At 49.6% G+C, this 14988-nt stretch overlaps 1 protein-coding gene across 1 annotated transcript in view; it reads left to right on the top strand.

Annotated features, from left to right (window-relative positions):
- Nynrin (NYN domain and retroviral integrase containing) overlaps positions 1–8701 on the top strand; it is a 19423-nt gene extending 10722 nt beyond the window's left edge. The window contains exons 5-9 of the mRNA XM_026777663.1: positions 403–533; positions 673–769; positions 2155–2256; positions 2467–2568; positions 4089–8701. Coding sequence (XP_026633464.1) covers positions 403–533; positions 673–769; positions 2155–2256; positions 2467–2568; positions 4089–6939 — 3283 coding nt within the window. The 3' untranslated portion in view covers positions 6940–8701. The remainder of the gene's footprint in view (positions 1–402; positions 534–672; positions 770–2154; positions 2257–2466; positions 2569–4088) is intronic.
- Positions 8702–14988: the final 6287 nt, after the last annotated feature.

Genomic DNA, 14988 nt, shown 5'->3' with positions numbered 1-14988 from the left:
GTGGGCTGGGTGTGCTGGGGAGCCAGGCGGGTATTCCTTCCTAAAAACATGGGTAGCAAAAGATGAGGGGGCGTGGCACACGTTGAATGGTGTGTACAGTGGGGCTGCAGGCCAGGTGTGGTGGCCCATCCACATTTAACCTGGCATTCAGGAGGCAGAGGCAGGAGGATTTCTTTGAGTTCAAGACCAGCCTTGTCTACATAGTAAGCTTCATCCAGGACAGCTAGGATTTCATAGAGAGTCCTTCTCTCTGGGGTGGGGGTCAAGGGTGCGGTGGGTAAGGAAAGGGGATTGCTAGCGTCTTTGGTACTGTTGGGTCGTCACTTGCTTGGGCCTCAGGGCAAGGGCTGCATGGTAAGGCAGGGCCTTCTGGGAGTGGTTCCTCACTTTCGCGTCCCACAGACACGGCCTTCAGCACTTCTTCTCTTGCCGAGGCATTGCCATGGCAGTGCAGTATTTCTGGAATCGAGGACACCGGGAGGTCACCGTGTTTGTACCCACCTGGCAGCTGAAGAAGAACCGAAGGGTGAGAGGTGAGGTGCCCAGTGCTGCCTGGCCCCTCCACATCACCAGGCTGTCCCCCCTTGCCTCTCTGCCTCATTCTCCCGCCACCCTACCATGGCCTGGCCCACTTAGCCCTTCCTCTACCTCTGTGTTCTGTGTCGCCCTCAGAGAGCCACTTTCTGACGCAGCTTCACTCACTCAAGATGCTGTCCATCACTCCCTCCCAGCTGGAGAACGGCAAGAAGATCACCACCTATGACTACAGGTAGGCCGTTTCCCAGGTCCCTCCGTGGGGCTGGGGGTGGTCTCGGATGGTGTCCCATCTCATCTTCTCAGGAGAAAACGGAGACACATGCCATGTCTGAGAGGAGGTATTGGGGCTGAATGAGATGGCTGACGGTCGGCTCTTCCCAAACACAAGGTTGTTGACATCTTGGGAATGGTGGTGCTGTGTTTCCCTGAGTTAGCTGGCTCTCTCCCTCCATGGCCTATGGGCCCAGGCTTATCTCATTGGATACAGGAGGAACCTCATCCTTCAAATAGGTAGCAGAGGTACCCTAGGCTTTTCAGTGCCTGTTTGGCTTGAAGTTCTAATCTCAAGGAACGCCTTCAATCTTTCTTCCTCAAGCTCGGATGCTGGGAAGAGGTGTTTGTGACTGGATGTAGATGGATCCTTGGGCAGGGCTCTAGAAATGGAGGTAGATGTGCCGGTTTGCCTAAGCATTCACCATCTGGTGTGGCTACAGAGCTAGTGCGCCTAGGGGAGGCTGTAACCCTGCCAGTCTGTCCTAGGGCAGGGAAGGGAGGCCCTGCCGCAGTCCGATGCTCAATCGACAGGTTTTGGCTTCACTGGTCACCTCACATGCTGGGTGGGGAGAGGTTCTGTTTCTTTCCTATGTTCCCTGCAATCCATCCAGCCTTCAAGGCTGTGAAGGGCTGGGCAGGCCAAACTTCCAGAGCTGACTCCTGCCTGGGTGAGTTTTTTAAATCCTCGAATTCCAGCCAAGCAAGGGTTTAAGGGAAGATGGTTTTCCTGTCGAAGCGCCCTCTGCTGGGCACTTGGGGAACAGCATGTGAAAATCCCAGGGACTGCCTGGTCCCAGCCCTCCTCAGAAGGAAAGTGATCCCCAGGAGAATGGTTTTGTTTATTAAGCCACGTGATTTTATGTGTTAGTATTTATGTGGGTGTGCATCTCTTCATGAATGAGCATTGGGCCTTGATGAAGAATATTGTGTGCTGTGCGCTAGGCACTGAGTTAGACACATAAACATCATCTCAGTTTCATTATTACAGCAATATGGGGTGGGTATTTTATCTACATTTTACAGGTGCAAAAATGGGAGGGGAAAATGCCCATGTGTGACTGTGAACCAGAGGATGGGTTCTGAGATGCATGAGCCTTGTATATGAGAGGGGTGTATGCTTGTAAGCACACTTGGAGGTCTATGCAACCAAGTACACCTTTTGAAGAATGCTGGGCTCCCAGATGGCCCCATGGAAGAGAGAATATGCTATAGAGCCTTGTCTTGATTACAGAGGGCAGAGATTTTGTCTGATCCGGCCGGGGGGAGATCTAGTTCATTTTCCAGAGGGTCTGGGAAGTGAGAGGGTAGTTGCTAGACAGTTGGTAATTTTCTTTGCCCTTGCAGGTTCATGATCAAGCTGGCAGAGGAGACTGATGGTGTCATTGTCACCAATGAGCAGATTCACATCCTCATGAATAATTCCAAGAAACTGATGGTCAAAGATCGGTGAGCCATCCCTGGGGTCTTGAGCCCCCATTTCCCACTGACGTGGGCAGCCTGTGGCAGAAAAAGATGGTGGGGCAGGAAGAGGAGCCTTAGAGTAGGGCTCTCCAGTACTTGCTGGTGAATGGGGGAATCTCAGCCCTGTGGAGGCAACAGAGAGTGGCTGGATCTTGGGTTCATCCATGTTCTTGCCTCTTTCTTTTGTGGGTCCAGCCTGCTGCCCTTCACCTTTGCGGGGAATCTCTTCATGGTCCCAGACGACCCCCTCGGTCGTGATGGCCCCACCTTGGATGAATTTCTGAAGAAACCAAACAGGTAATTTGTCAGGCTGTCTCTACCTCCCAGATATTCCCAGGACTGACCAGAGACGACTCTTGGTACTAGTCCACATTTATCTAGTTCTCCATAGTGAGCAGAGTGGTTTGGCCACTTTACATCTTTATATATCCGCCACAGTCTGATGCTTCTACCCACTCTTTACATTACGCTCTTAACATTGCACACACGCCTTTTCATGTATCTTTCCACAACTGGCATTTGTGCGTTATCTTTTCTTGCTTTCTTCAGACCTGTGCCATGAAGATTCCTGTAGTACACTTTAGCGGCCGTGTAGCATTCCCTTCCATGCAGAAGAATCTCCTCTCTGCCTGCGGCCGTTTGGCTGTTTTTGCTTTATGCTGCTGGTGATGTGTGCCAGCAAGGAGCCTTGCTTTTCTTTGATTGTGTCTTCGAGAGCTGTCTGTGTATATGGGCGTCATGTTGACCCTCACAACATGTGAGATATAAACGATGTAAATGATAACATTCCTCATTTCACAGACGAGGAATCTGAGGTGCAAGTGACTTTTCCAAGGTCACTTTGGCAGAACTAGTTTATAGCTGTTCTATATAGCTTCTCTGTGCTTTGAGCCACATTTGCTGTCCCTGCCCCCCACAGCATTCTGGGACCTTCAGAGGAACTTGGTTGGGACCTGTGGGCAGGGCAGTGCTCCCTAGGCCACCTCTCCACACACACACCTGCACCCCACCCCTTTTCATCAGTGTGTGGACATGAAGCTGAGGTTTCTCTGTTGCATGCTAGGCTTCCCATCCAGGGTCGATCTTATCCTGGACTGTTCACCCTGAGATAAGAGTGGAGGCTGCTAGGTATATCTCTTACCCAGCCACTAACTCAAAACTAATTTAAGCATTTCATGGTCTCAGTCTCTTTAGCTTTGTTCCCTGTCCTTGGGATAAAATACCTTGGCAATAGCGAAGTATGGAGAAAGGGTTGTTTCTGCTCACAGGACTAGGAGGGGGGGGGATCCCAGTGTCAGGAGCTTGGGGAGAATTGTTCACATCATGTCTGCAGGCAGAAGAGAGCCATAGATGTGTGCTTGCTAGTGCTCATCTTACTTTTTCCACTTTGCACAGTCTAGGATTCCCTGCTTAGGGAATGACACCACCCACAGTGGAGGGTCTTTCCACCTCAATGTAAGCAAGATAATTCCTCACAGATATGCCTGCCAGCTACCTGGTCTGCGCAGCCCTTTCACTGAGACCACTTTCTCAGTTGATTCTAGATTATGTCAAGATGACAATTAAGACTGACCATCACAGTCAATAAGGTTTTGGTTTGATAAACTTTGAAAGCACAGAAGAATCCTTGTTGAAGTTCTAGCAAGTGTGAAGATAGAGACCAAGTGTTTATGGGCTGGCTTCTGACTGACCCCTGCCATGCTGAAGGACTCTTAGGAATGAGGTGGGGTCCTGTGGGGGTGACCACACATGTGACTTTCACCACGAATAATCTGTGGGGGGTGGGGCTCTTCTTCTTCTACTTGTTTTGGTAATAGGTTGGACATGGACATTGGCAATTTCTTGAAGGTGTGGAAGACCCTTCCTCCCAGCTCAGCCAGCATCTCTGAGTTGAGCGACGAGGCTGATCCCGAGCCAGTGGTGGGCCCACAGAATGTGGAAGAGGTCAGGGAGAAGAGGGAGGACAGCCCAGCAGAGGAACTGGTGGAGCAGCTGGAAATACCAAAGCCTGGTGAACAAGATGACCGTGACTCTTCCCTTGCGTCGGTGTTTGGAGCTGAATGCCCTTCCTTTTCTGAGGAAATCCTCTGGTGTCTCAGCCTGCATGACCCCTCCGAGGGGGCTTTGGATATTGACCTTCTGCCAGTGGTGTCCTCTCCCTACACAGATGTCCCCTGGGATGGGCAGGCTCCCTGTCAGCAGGTTCTTGCCCAGCTCGCTCAGCTCACTATCCCTAGCAACTTCACTGCTCTGTCTTTCTTTGTGGGCTTCATGGATTCGCACCGGGATGCTATTCCTGATTATGAAGTCCTCGTGGGCCCCCTGCACAGCCTTCTCAAGCAGAAGCCAGACTGGCAGTGGAACCAGGAACACAAGAAGGCCTTCCTGGCCCTGAAACGAGCGCTAGTGTCTGCCCTCTGCCTGTCAACCCCGAATTCTGATCTGCCCTTCTACCTGGAAGTGACCGTTAGCCAAGTGTCACTGATGGCCATCCTGCAGCAGGAGCACTCAGGAAGGAAGCACCCCATCGCCTATACCTCGAAACCTCTTCTCCCTGATGAAGACAGTGAGGGTCCACAGTCAGGGGGGGACAGGCCCTATGCTGTGGCTTGGGCCCTCAAACACTTTTCCCGATGCATTGGAGACAATCCAGTGGTTCTATGTCTTTCCTATGCCTCCCGGACCACTGTGGACAGCGAGACGTGGGAAAGCTGTAGGGTTTCCAAAGCGTGGTTGATTCGATGGTCTCTCTTGGTTCAGGACAAAGGCAAGAGGGATTTGGAATTGACCCTTCTCCATGGCCTGCTGGGGGAAAACCGGCTGCTGACACCTGCTTCCTCAATGCCTCGAGTTTTCCAGCTTCTGCCTCCTTCTACTGACCTGTCTACATTTATCTGCATCCATATATCTGGCTATTGCTTCTACCGTGATGATGAGCTGTGTGCTGGCTTTGGTCTCTACATCTTGTCCCCCACCAGCCCCCCAGTCTCCCTTACCTTTTCCTGTTTCCCTTATACACTCACCTATGCCCACCTGGCAGCCGTGGCCTGTGGCCTAGAGCGCTTTGGCCAGTCCCACCTGCCGGTGGTTTTCCTCACCCACTGCAACTGGATCTTCAGCGTCCTCTGGGAGCTCCTGCCACTCTGGAAAGCCCGTGGCTTCCTCTCATCGGACGGGGCTTCTCTACCTTATCCGAGCTTGCTCTCCTATATTATATCCCTCACTTCTGGCTTCTCATCCCTCCCCTTTATCTACCGAACCTCTTATCGGGGATCTCTGTTTGCTGTGACAGTGGATACTCTGGCCAAGCAGGGTGCCCAAGGGGGAGGGCAGTGGTGGGATTTGCCGGAGGATGTGCCGGTGCCAATAGTGACTCCCCATACCAAAGGCAGGAAGCCCAACCTGCTGGCCTTACAGCTGAGTGATGGCACGGTGGCCGAGATCATTGCCAAGCTGCAGGCGGGGAAGAAATTGTCCGGGCCCTCCCCTTTCAGTTCTGCTTTTAATTCGCTCAGCCTTGACAAAGACAGTGGCCTGCTTATGTTCAAGGGCGAAAAGCATCCCAGGGTCTGGGTAGTCCCAAGGCAACTTCGGAGGGATCTGATTTTTTTTGTGCATGACATCCCCTTAGGGGGGCACCAGAGGCCAGAGGAGACCTATAAGAAGTTGCGGTTGCTGGGGTGGTGGCCTGGGATGCAGGAGCACGTGAAAGATTACTGCAGGAGCTGTTTGTTTTGCATTCCCCAAAATCTCGTAGGGGGTGAGTTGAAAGTTATTGAGTCCCCGTGGCCTGTCAGGTCAACCGCTCCCTGGTCAAGTCTGCAGATCGAGGTGGTGGGTCCCGTCACTGCCAGCGAGGAAGGTCATAAGCATGTGCTCATCGTGGCTGATGCCAACACCCGGTGGGTGGAGGCATTCCCTCTGAAGCCCTATACGCACATGGCAGTGGCCCAGCTGTTACTGCAGCACGTGTTTGCGAGATGGGGTGTTCCCATAAGGCTGGAGGCAGCCCAAGGCCCCCAGTTTGCCCGACATGTCCTGGTGAGCTGTGGGCTGGCCCTAGGCGCTCAGGTGACCACACTGAGTAGGACCCTTCAGTTCCCTTGTTTGATGAGTTCAGAGGCCTACTGGGAATTCAAGAGGGCCCTGAAGGAGTTCATCTTCCTGCATGGCAAAAAGTGGGCAGTCTCCCTTCCCTTGCTGCACCTGGCTTTTAGGGCTTCCAACCCAGAGGCCACCCCATACCAGGTCCTGACTGGGGATGAGATGAGGCTGATGGAGCCCTTGTGGTGGGAGATGAGCAGCGCGAACATCGAGGGGCTTAAGATGGACACGTTCCTGCTGCGGCTGGCGCGGGAGCTGTTGGACTTCCACTGGAGGGTGGCAGAGAAGGCCGGTGAGAAAGCTGACAATAGGCGTTTCCAGAGGGAGATCCAGAACAAGGGGTGGAATGTGGGTGACCAGGTCCTCTTGCTGTCTCTCCCCAGGAATGGCAGCGGTGCCAAGTGGGTGGGTCCCTTCTATATTGGCGACCGATTGAGCCTATCGCTCTATAGGGTTTGGGGTTTCCCAACCCCAGAGAAGTTGGGGTGTGTCTATCCTAGCAGTCTAATGAAGGCCTTTGCCAATGGTGGCGCAGCCCTGTCCCTCAATGACTTGGACCAATGATTAGAGCCATCAGGGAGCTCCCTGCTCTGGGGGTCCTGGGTTTCTGCTGCTAGGTCTCCTTTTGCTCTAAGAAAGGCTCTCAGCTCTTGGGGGGCCTCCAGTTGTGCCTTTTGTGAAGTTGTTTTGTTGATAAAGCTTTGCTGAATTGCCTTGACCTAGGGATGAATGTCCCTATGGAAATATCCCAGCTTAGGGTTTTTGGAAACCTTGCCAAACGTTGTCATGTGTGGGTTCTGGCAGTTTTCCACTTGGGAGCAGAAGGCTCCTTACTAAAGTAGGCCAGGCTCACAGTCTTCCCCAAGTGCCCTGTTGTCCCTTCACTCACATGCAGGCGTATCTTAGTGTGTGTATCCCTCCCCCAGTATCTTAAACCTGGTATATTTAATAGTGCGAATCGGAACCTCACAGTGGGTACCACGCCGCTGGCTCTCGTGCGAGTGCCTCCCCTTATACTATGGGTTTGGTGAGCCTTTGCCCTTGGAGTTTTCAGTGGCACGGACACATGCTGGTAGGGAGTGGGGGTGGGGAGGGCTCAGTAGTTCTCCAGTCAGCTTCCTCTGCCTTCTCAGCTGTCAAGAAAGGGTTTTAGCCTTCATGTGCCTCTAGGATGATGGCTCTGGGTGGAGATGATCAACCACATGCCACCCACGCCACCTACCTGTGTAAGGGAAGGGGAGAGTGGAAGATGAGTTGGCCTACCTCATTTGATTCCAGTCAAGGGAGGTGATTCCTGACCCCTGCCGTGGTGGTGGTCACCTCATGGGAATCATGGACCTTGGTGCCCAGTGTGGCATCTCTCTACTGGAAGAGCTGCTTCTATTAGGTCAAGTGGTACCCACGCTCTGCTTCATGGGGAGGGCGTCTGACAAGGGTAGTTTGACGCATGGCCAGGTGCTGGGTAGCTTTACCTCTTACTCTTCTCACCCCCTCCCCAAACCCACAGCCATCTCCTGCCTGTACTGTACCTTGCCATCTCCTCAGATGCCACGGGGCTGCTCTGCCCTGAGCAGCTGCGGCGCTCTTGATCTGCCTGTATAGAGCTCCCTTAGAGCCAGTCATGTAGACAGCACTCTTGCAGTGGGAGTGGGCCTCTCCCAGACACGAGTGCTTCTCACATGCATGTCCACACTTCTGAGCTGTCAGTCTGCAGAGGAAGGCCAGCACCACGCCGCCGCTCTGGCTCAGGTCCCTAGTAGCTCATTTCCTCAGGAGCCATTCCAGTTTCCTGGCCCAGCACGGGTCACCAGTCATGACACTGCAGAGTGCTGGGGCCAGAGAAGCAGCATTGAGTCCAGCATGTTTCACGGCAGAGGAAAGAGGGAAAATGACTGTCCAAAGTCATACAGCAAATTGGTGGCTGAGTTGGGATCCGGATGAACCTTCTTGAGTGACTTCAAGTTCACCATGATAGGGGTTCTAGCAACAGATTGGAGCAGGAGAAGCCTTTCGGATTTGGTACCTCCATTCTCTTTGATGCCGTCTCCCAACTTTTCTAGATAAACTACGTGATGCTGTTCCTCAGCCAGTCCACCTGTCAGTCCTGCCCAGGGATGAGTGCGGGGTGACACCCGAGACGCTGAAAGGTTAGATGTAGAGTTTTTAGCAGGTACTGTATTTCCTCACCTCTGCCTCTTTCCCAGCCTCACTCTGCTCCCCCCGCCCCCGCCCAGGGCTGTATTCAAACCCCTCTTCCTGTTAAGAACAATTTTGATCATATGCTCTTTCAAGCGGTTTTCATTTATTTTTCAATAAATCAATTAAAATGGAGCCAATGGGTTTTTTGTTGTTGTTGTTGTTTTGTTTTACAGAATTGGATAAGGAGGGTGGGACATCTGTGGAGGTGTAGTTCATTATTACTCTTCTTCTGGAATCCGTGTCCCCCTCTCCCCAAGCTCAGAGTCCTTACTCTTGCTAAGCTTCCTGACTTTGGGCCTTGATTTCTGCTGCCTTTTCTATGTGCCTCGACTTCTGGTTGGTGCTGGCGTGGTTACAGAGTGCAGGAGGAAAGTGCAAGCTCCCAGGAGACCTCCATTTCATATTTAAGGCACACCTACTATGTGCCATGTTCTGTCTAGGAGTGGAGAGGATGCCAGGTCATGTGACTGACGTGGTCTCTGTCCTACTGGAGTCCAAAGTCAGGGGAGAGAGAAAGAAATGACACAGTACAGCGTGGTTTGATATGAGGCTTCCGAGAGCCGATGCAACAAAGTCCCCATCTTACAACCGGTGTGATATTCAGAAAGGTCATCCCTCGCATGTGAGAGCAAGAGAATAGGGATGCTAAAATGGAAGGCCGTTTGGAAAGGTTGGCGCCAAAAATCCCATTACTTTCTATTCTAGATGGCTTGAAGCAATGATCTGTTCTTACTCATAGTGGCTTTTAGGAATTTCTTTGCCTATAGGAACTTTACAAGGTTTTAGTAGATATTTGAGAGTCCCAATGTCTTGTTTTTTTTTTTTTTCTTTTTTGAAACAGGGTTTTATGCAGCCCAGGCTAGCCTTCAACTTACTATGTGGCTAAGGCTGACTTTGAATTCCTCATCCTCCTGATCTGACATCCTAAATTTTGAGATCACGGCCTGGCTGAGATTCATTCATTCATTCATTCATTCATTCATTTATTTATTTGGCCTGGCTGAGATTCATTCATTCATTCATTCATTCATTCATTTATTTATTTGGCCTGGCTGAGATTCATTCATTCATTCATTCATTCATTCATTCATTCATTTATTTATTTATTTGGGAGAGTAAATAAAGTTTGCCCACAGTCAAGCATTGTGGGCACTGTTAACTAGCAGCCACGGCCCCTCTCATTTCCACCCATCATTCTCCTTTAGGGCACTGGTAGGCAGGCTTCCTTATCCAGCAGGGACGGTAAAGCTGCCGCTGCCACATAGACAGTCTGTTACCTAAGGCAAACCATACAGCCTTTCCAGCCTAGTGACAAACTCACATGAGCATCCTACTACTGCAGGAGGCTAGCGACTAACTTGTGTCCACTAGAAAACTGAGCGCACTTGGAATATAGAAACATTGTAACAGCTAAAGGGCCACTAGAACTCAAAACGTCCTGTCTGCCTTCAGAAATTGCTGAAGAACCCTGGAACCCCACAGCTCTTCAGCTGTTTACTAATTTATACATCAACAACTCATGTATATTGAGTATTTGCCAGGTGCTAAGCTAAGTGCTTTCCAAACCTGACAGGTGTAGGAGGTCCTTCTTCTCTTTGTGTGTTGCTTTCATTGGTTGAGTAAAGAGACTGCCTTGGCCTTTTGATAGGGCAGCCCTTAGGTGGGCAGAGTAGACAAAAGTCTGCAAAGAAGGGAAGTGTGGGCCGGTCGGTGGTGGCGCACGCCTTTAATCCCAGCACTTGGGAGGCAGAGGCAGGGGATCTCTGTGAGTTCAAGGCCAGCCTGGACTACAAGAGCTAGTTCCAGGACAGGAACCAAAAGCTACGGAGAAACCCTGTCTCGAAAATAAAAATAATAATAATAATAAAAAAAGAAAAGAAAAGAAGGAAAGTGTGGCAGACGCCATGATTCTCCTGCCCAAAACGGACACTGGTTAGACTCATGCTGGTAAGCCACAGTCAAGTGGCGATACACATTAATAGAAATGGGTTAATCGAGATGTGAGAGTTAGCCAATAAGAGGCTGGATATAATGGGCCAGGCAGCAATTTAATTAATACAATTTCTGTGTGATTATTTCAGGGGTTAAGCTAGCCTGGTGGTGGGAAGTAGCCCACTGGTCCTCCATACTACACCTGACACAGTTAATAGCTCTGTTTTATAGATGAAGAAGTCGGGGCATAGAGAGGTGAGGTTAGCTCACTGAAGGTCATGTGCCCCTGAAGGAGAGGCTGGGCCTGCATGCCTATCAGGTACCACCTGGAAACAGTTATTCATGCTTTTTCTCACACAAGCGTTTTTACTTTGTTGTGGAATTACTCCCCATGCCTCAGTCTCTGGTTTCTCTGTATTTTATTAGTGCAACACACAGTGCCAGTTACTATCTCTCCATCTGGGGGCTGGAGGGATGGCTCCGTGGTTAGATCATTTGTTGCTCTTTTTTTTTAAACTTTTTTTTTAATATTTATTTATTATGTATACAACTTTCTGCCTCCACACGCCAGAGCAGGGCACCAGATCTCTTTACAGATGGTTTGGAGCCACCATGTGGTTGCTGGGAATTGAACTCAGGACCTCTGGAAGAGCAGACAGTGCTCTTAACCACTGAGCCATCTCTCCAGTCCCAGTTGTTGCTCTTGAGAAAGGCATCCAGACTTGGTTCCCAGCACCCACACAGCAGTTCACAGTTGTCTAACTCCAGGTTCAGGGGACCCAACACTCTCTTCTGACTCAAGGTACACATACAGACATGCAGGCAAAACGCTTATACACATAAAATAAAACTTAAAAATCTAAAAAAAAATTTGTCCATTTCCATTTGGCCCAGATTAAAATGCTTTACAAACTAAATCATGTTCTTGGGGCTGGAGAAATGGCTCAGTGGTTAAGAACACTAACTGCTCTACCAGAGGATCATGGTTCAATTCCAAGCACCTACATGGCAGCTCACAACTGTCCATAACTCCAGTTCTAAGGAGATCTGGCACCTTCTTCTGGCCTCTGTGGGCACTGAACACACATGATACCCAGAGATGGTACACAGACATTAGTGCAGCCAACAAACCATGCACAATTTTATGCATTTAAAAAATATTTTTAAAAAAATCCTGATTTTTATTTTTTCTGTTGAGTCCAAGAACAATTCTTTTGGGCCTACCGAGTTTTGATTTAAACCTTATACTTTCATTTTCTAAGGCATGTCAGTTGAATGGCGCAATTTTTTAAAATTTTTATTTATTTATTTATTTATTAAGGATTTTTGCCTCCTCCCTGCTACCGCCTCCCCTTTCCCTCCCCCTCCCCGATCAAGTCCCTCTCCCTCATCAGCTTGAAGAGCAATCAGGGTTCCCTGACCTGTGGGAACTCCAAGGATCACCCACCTCCATCCAGGTTTAGTAAGTTGAGCATCCAAACTGCCTAGGCTCCCCCAAAGCCAGTACGTGCAGTAGGATCAAAAACCCATTGCCCTTGTTCGTGAGTTCTCAGTAGTCCTCATTGTCTGCTATGTTCAGCAAGTCCGGTTTTATCCCATGCTTTTTCAGACCCAGGCCAGCTGGCCGTGAATTCCCGAAAGAACATCTCCATTGTCTCAGTGTGTGGGTGTACCCCTCGCGGTCCTGAGTTCCTTGCTCGTGCTCCCCCTCCTTCTGCTCCTGATTTGGACCTTGAGATTTCTGTCCGGTGCTCCAATTTGGGTCTCTGTCTCTGTCTCCTTTCATCGCCTGATGAAGGTTAATATTCAGGAGGATGCCTATATGTTTGTCTTTGGATTCACCTTCTTATTTAGCTTCTCTAGGATCGTGAATTATAAGCTCACTGTCCTTTATTTATGGCTAGAAACCAAATATGAGTGAGTACATCCCATGTTCCTCTTTTTGGGTCTGGCTTACCTCACTCAGGATAGTGTTTTCTATTTCCATCCATTTGTACGCAAACTTCAAGAATTCCTTGTTTTTTACTGCTGAGTAGTACTCTAATATGTATATATTCCATACTTTCTTCATCCATTCTTCTATTGAAGGGCATCTAGGTTGTTTCCAGGTTCTGGCTATTACAAACAATGCTGCTATGAACATAGTTGAGCATATACTTTTGTTGTATGATGGGGCCTCTCTTGGGTATATTCCCAAGAGTGGTATTGCTGGGTCCAGGGGTAGGTTGATCCCGAATTTCCTGAGGAACCGCCACACTGCTTTCCAGAGTGGTTGCACAAGTTTGCATTCCCACCAACAATGGATGAGTGTCCCCCTTTCTCCACACCCTCTCCAGCAAAGGCTATCATTGGTGTTTTTCATTTTAGCCATTCTGATCGGTGTAAGATGGTATCTTAAAGTTGTCTTGATTTGCATTTCCCTGATCACTAAGGAAGTTGAGCATGACCTTAAGTGTCTTTTGGCCTGAATGGCGCAATTTCTTATGTCTTCACGTTCTTGCAGGTAATGACAATGGAGCCGAGGGGCTGCAGCAGCTGGACTGTGAGACAGCTTGCACAGCGTGTTAAAGATTATGCATTGCACTCCAGCACTCTAGGTTTCAAAGGGCTTTATGCTGTGATGGGCCACTAAGGTGATCCCCAAGTAAGGAGAGTGATGGGTGTTGAGAAGAACTGGAGGTGGCCAGGGTGGGGGGCTGGGGGCAGAATATGGGGCTTTTCTAGAAATCTAGATTGCAGATTGCTAGTTGCTAGCCAGGGAGAAGGAAAGCAATGGCAGAACCATTGGCTGTGGTGGGTGATAAGGGAGTCAGTCCCTGGGGGAGAAAAGATGGTTTCTAGTTTGGGTGACAGGAAAGTTCAGATTACAAAGTAAACAGGGAGGGGAAAAAAGCCTTGGTGAGTAGAGCCCTGTACTTCACCTCTCAGCAAGGTGAGTAAAGGTGGCATTGGGAGTCTGCTCAGAAGGGAGCGACTGTTCAGAAAGTGTAAAAATGGGGTGACTGTCACAATGCGGATGAACATGTGTACTACGGACAGTGTGTTAAGGCCAAAGAAGTTCAGGACAGAGTCTTGAGAGAATTCAACATTTAAGAGAGAGTGAGCGAAGCATGGCGGTGCGCACCTGTAGTCCAAGCACCTCAGAAGGCTGAAGCAGGAGGATTGCTGGGTTTGACACCAGTCTGGCAAGACTATCTCAAAGCAACAGGCAAAGGAACAAAGGAAAGTGACAGACGGTCAGAAACAGGGTCTGGGACATGCGCAGAAAATACAGACGTCTGAGCATACTCCAGCAACATCTGTTAGGACATGCACAGAAGATACGGACGTCTGAGAGTACTCCAGTAATATCTGTTAGGACATGGGCAACGGGATGTCACCTTAGGGACAGCATGGGTAGCAGCACCAGATGTCCAGGGACAGTAGTGACACTGAGGCTGGGTGCCTGTTAGGGCAGTGTGGGTGGAGCAGCAAAGGCCAACTTCACCAATGATTACCAGGCCAACTGGTCACAAATGTTTACATTATGAAATTAAAGCCAAAAGACAGGCAAGTGGATACTAAGCTAAAGGGTTCAGGGCTTTAGAGAGCCGAGGATAGTAGCTGCAGCACTCCTGTACCTATCTTTTTCTCTAGCCTGGTCTACAGAGCTAGTTCCAGGACAGGCTCCAAAGCCACAGAGAAACCCTGTCTCGAAAAACCAAAAAAAAAGAAAAAAAAAAAGAGAGATCTTAAACCTAACTACTGATGGGAAGGAGTAGAGAAGGGCAAGGGATGTGCTCAGAGGAAACAGGCTCCATGCTGGTGGGTAGAGACAGTCACCTCACCAGGAGGTGAAGTCGGCCTCAGTGGGGCAGCACAGGAAGAGGCAGAAGTGGGTGTGGTGGAGGGAGGGGCTCCAGTCTGCTAACAGCGGAAGGGGAGGGGGTGGCGGCACTGGGGTGAGGCCAGAGTTCGAAGGTGGGAATTGAATGCTGCACTTAGATTCTGTGGAGGGTGAAGCGGACCAGAGAATGGCTTGACTACAAGGACCACGTGTGGCTGGCTGGAAGCTGTGGGTTTAGAACTACAGTGGATTCTTCCTTGGCCCACTTTCTCTGTGGAAATTAGCTGTTAGGAAGAAGGGCAGAGTGGATGTTGACATTGGATTTTATTTTTAGGATTCCCAAATCGGAGGCGCTTTGGTCCCTACAAAGAAATACCTACGGCCACAAAGACTTTGCTTACTATTTAATCTGTGTACTTAAGCAAAAACTGAATCCAAAAACGCACAGTCAGCAAATCAGATTCTGTACATGTTACAAGTCAAAACGCTTGCTTACATAATGATTACAAACCAATTAAATCCTGAATATTTTAATGCAATCACAAGTCTAATAGGCCAGCTTCTTTAAGAGCTTTGAACATTTTGATAAAGCAACAACATTGCTACAAGCATTATACAAGGTTTTGTGTGTGTGTGTGTGTGTGTGTGTGTGTGTG

The sequence above is a fragment of the Microtus ochrogaster genome, unplaced genomic scaffold (genome assembly GCF_000317375.1).
Source record: "Microtus ochrogaster isolate Prairie Vole_2 unplaced genomic scaffold, MicOch1.0 UNK80, whole genome shotgun sequence".
Classification (NCBI taxonomy): Eukaryota; Metazoa; Chordata; class Mammalia; order Rodentia; family Cricetidae; genus Microtus; species Microtus ochrogaster.
The sequence above is the reverse complement of the archived record's forward strand: the minus strand, read 5'-3'. Positions and strand labels throughout refer to the sequence as shown.